Source organism: Mandrillus leucophaeus, unplaced genomic scaffold (assembly GCF_000951045.1).
Source record: "Mandrillus leucophaeus isolate KB7577 unplaced genomic scaffold, Mleu.le_1.0 Scaffold315, whole genome shotgun sequence".
Taxonomy (NCBI): Eukaryota; Metazoa; Chordata; class Mammalia; order Primates; family Cercopithecidae; genus Mandrillus; species Mandrillus leucophaeus.
Window position 1 is genome coordinate 584,249 of NW_012103310.1, and position 3,486 is coordinate 587,734.

General features: G+C 41.9%; 1 protein-coding gene across 2 annotated transcripts in view; it reads left to right on the forward strand.

Annotated features, from left to right (window-relative positions):
* MORC3 (MORC family CW-type zinc finger 3) overlaps positions 1-3,486 on the forward strand; it is a 93,417-nt gene that overhangs the window by 72,235 nt on the left and 17,696 nt on the right. For both annotated transcript variants that reach the window (XM_011987733.1, XM_011987734.1), the window contains exons 13-14: positions 758-803; positions 2,704-2,870. In XM_011987733.1, the coding sequence (XP_011843123.1) occupies positions 758-803; positions 2,704-2,870 (213 nt within the window). The remainder of the gene's footprint in view (positions 1-757; positions 804-2,703; positions 2,871-3,486) is intronic.

Genomic DNA, 3,486 nt, shown 5'->3' on the forward strand with positions numbered 1-3,486 from the left:
CTAGTAAAAATACAAAAATTAGCTGGGTGTGGTGGCATGTGCTGTAATCCCAGCTACTCAGGAGGCTGAGGCAGGAGAATCGCTTGAACCCAGGAGACAGAGGTTGCAGTGAGCTGAGCATACCACTGCACTCCAGCCTGGGCGACAGAGCGAGACTCTATCTCAAAAAAAAAAAAAAAGCCAGGCGTGGTGGCTCACATCTGTAATCCCAGCACTTTGGGAGGCCGAGGTGGGTGGATCAGTAGTTCAACACCAGCCTGACCAACATGGTGAAACCCTGTCTCTACTAAAAATACAAAAATTACCTGAGTGTGGTGGTAGGTGCCTGTAATCCCAGCTACTTGGGAGGCTAAGGCAGGAGAATCGCTTGAACCTGGGAGGCAGAGGTTGCAGTGAGCTGAGATTGCACCACTGCACACCAGCCTAGGGAAGACTCCCTCTCAAAAAAAAAAAAAAAAAAATAACCTATGTAATGTTCTAGTTCAAAAGTCTGTGATTCTGGACTGAGTTATCTGGTCTTAGTGGAGGAAAAAACACCAAAGATCTGCAGTTTATACCCGTGAGGATGGAAAAATTCAGGCTGAAATTAGGGTGCTACTGAGATAAAAGGTAGAAAATATTTCCCAAAGGGCTTACTGCTGATTATATTGAAATAGATGCAGAGTTCAGAGTACCTTAGTAACTGCATAAATGGCAGGTATATCGTTGGGAAATGGGATTAAGAAATAACAACATGTTTTTCATCTTTATTTTAAAGCAACAAGGAAAAATTCAGGATCAGACAACCGGAAATGATCCCTCGGGTAATTAAGCCTTCATTTTTTTTTTTTTTTAATAGTGATTGGGACTGGGTGTCGTGGCTGACACCTGTAATCTCAGCATTTTGGGAGGCTGAGGCGGGTGGATCACCTGAGGTCAGGATTCAAGACCAGCCTGGCCAACATGGTGAAACCCTGTCTCTACTAAAAATACAAAAATTAGCTGGATGTGGTGGCACATGCCTGTAGTTCCAGCTACTTGGGAGGCTGACACAGGAGAATTGCTTGAACCTGGGAGGCGGAGGTTGCAGTGAGAGAGATTGGTGCAATTGCATTCTAGCCTGGGCCACAGAGCAAGACTCCATCTCAAAAAATAAAATACATAAAATAGAGATGGAGTCTCACTATGTTGACCAGCCTGGTCTTGAACTCCTGGCCTCAAGTTATCCTCCCATCTCAGCCTCCCAGAGTGCTGGGATTACAAGTGTGAGCCACCACACTTGTCCAAACTTTCCATTTTGTAGCTGTGTCTTATACTGTGTGATGCTTAGTTTAATCAGTAGTGAATGTTAAAGTTTAATACATATCAAAGGGATTTGGTTTATTTAGTTCATTTTCTTCTCTTGTACTTCTCCTTGCCCACCTTTCCAACTCTTTCTAATCCAACATCATTCAAACCGTTAGTTTTATTGTTTAGTTGGGTATCTTCTGAGGAAAGGGAAACAAACGTTTAAAAATTGTACTGTTAGATAAGCAGTTAAGGAAAACGTCCCAGGAATACCCAGGAAGCCATATTCTAGTCCTAACCTGGACAAAAACCATAGTGTTTTTCCCAGTGTCAACTACTGTGCCTGGCTTCTCTTTTCTGTCTTAATAGTTACTGTGTTAAAGAGCTTTGGTTGAGTATAGATGCTCCTAGGCTTACCGTAGAGTTACATCCTAATAAGCTTCTTATAAGTTGAAAATGTTTTTGGCCAGCCGTGGTGGCTCATGCCTGTGTTCCCAGCACTTCTGGAGGGCGAGGTGGGCGGATCACTTGAGGCCAGAAGTCAGAGACCAGCCTAGGCAGTATGGCAATACCCTGTCTCTACTAAAAATATAAAAAATAACTGAGCATGGTGGCAGGTGCTTGTAATCCCAGCTGCTCAGGAGGCTGAAGCATAAGAATTGCTTAAACCCGGGAGGTGGAGGTTTCAGTGAGCCAAGATTGCACCACTGCACTCCATCCTGGGGAACAGACTGAGACTCTGCCTCAAAAAAACAAAAAATACACCCCAAAAACACAGAAAATATTGTTATCAAAAATGTATTTAATACACTTAACCTATTGAACATCATAGCTTCGTCTAGCCTACCTTAATTGTGCTCAGAACTCTTATATTAGCCTACATTGGACCGTCATCTAACAGTCTGTTTTATCATAAAGTGTTGAGTATCTCATGAACTTTACTGAATACTGAAAGTGAAAAACAAAACCAAAATGATTGCTTGAGTACTCAAAGTACAGTTTCTGCTGAATGGGTATTGCTTTTGCACCATCATAAAGTTGATGCCATTGTAAATCGGGCCATCTGAATACAAGTAGGCGGTTGTGCTTCTTGCTTGAGAAGTTTGGGTCTTGATAAGTCCAGCAGCAAAGAGGTCACCACATGGTAAATCTTTTTGGCTTTGCGGGCCACATAAAGTCTCTGTTGCATCTTCTTTGTTTTGTTGCTTTGTTTCTTCACATCTTTTAAAAATACAAAGCCATTCTTAGCCTACTTGCAGGCTGGATTTAGTTCATGGGTTGACTTGTTGAGTCCTGTTAATAGCACAAGGAATTTACATGTTTAGAATTGTTTTTCTGTCTTCTGGGATAAAGGGGAAAAGGAAGATTATATCTTGTGTTTTGGGCATGTCACACTAGAAATAGTTCCTTTGAGATGATGATTTTTCCCTCCAACAGATTAATGCTGAACTGTTGTTTCGGCCAACTGCTCTTTCAACTCCAAGCTTTTCTTCTCCTAAGGAAAGTGTTCCAAGAAGACATCTTTCAGAAGGAACAAATTCTTATGCGACAAGACTTCTAAATAATCATCAAGTTTCACCACAGTCTGAACCTGAGAGCAACAGGTCAGTGGCTAAGATTGGTTTTCCATTTGGGGAATATTAAACAGAACCTTTACTTGACACTTATATGACAGTGATGCAATTCAGGATCATTGTAGGTTACATTGTGAATTGTAGGTTCCATGAATGTGAAAATCTTAAGGACAAATTGTCTTGTTTTTATTGTCTAAACTTAAGCTAAACCCTACTTCTGCCACCTGTTAAATGAGTTAAAAAGTATTAATTGACCAGCCTGGCCAACATGGTGAAACCCTGTCTCTACTAAAAATACAAAAAAATTAACCAGGCATGGTGGCGGGCTCCTGTAATCCCAGCTACTCCAGAGGCTGAGGCGGAGGCTGAGGCTGTACTCCAGCCTGGGCAACAAGAGGGAAACTCCGCCTCAAAAAAAAAAAAGCATTAATTGTATTGATTGTAGAGTTTGATCACATTGTCACCTCTTTGAACTTCTATATAGTATGACAATTCCTGCTTTTAAGATGATCAGGACTTAAAGAAAAAAAAAGTGAAGCAGGCCAGGCGCAATGGTTCACGCCTGTAATCCCAGCAATTTGGGAGGCCGAGGCAGGTGGATCATTTGAGGTCAGGAGTTCGAGACCAGCCTGGCCAACATGGTGAA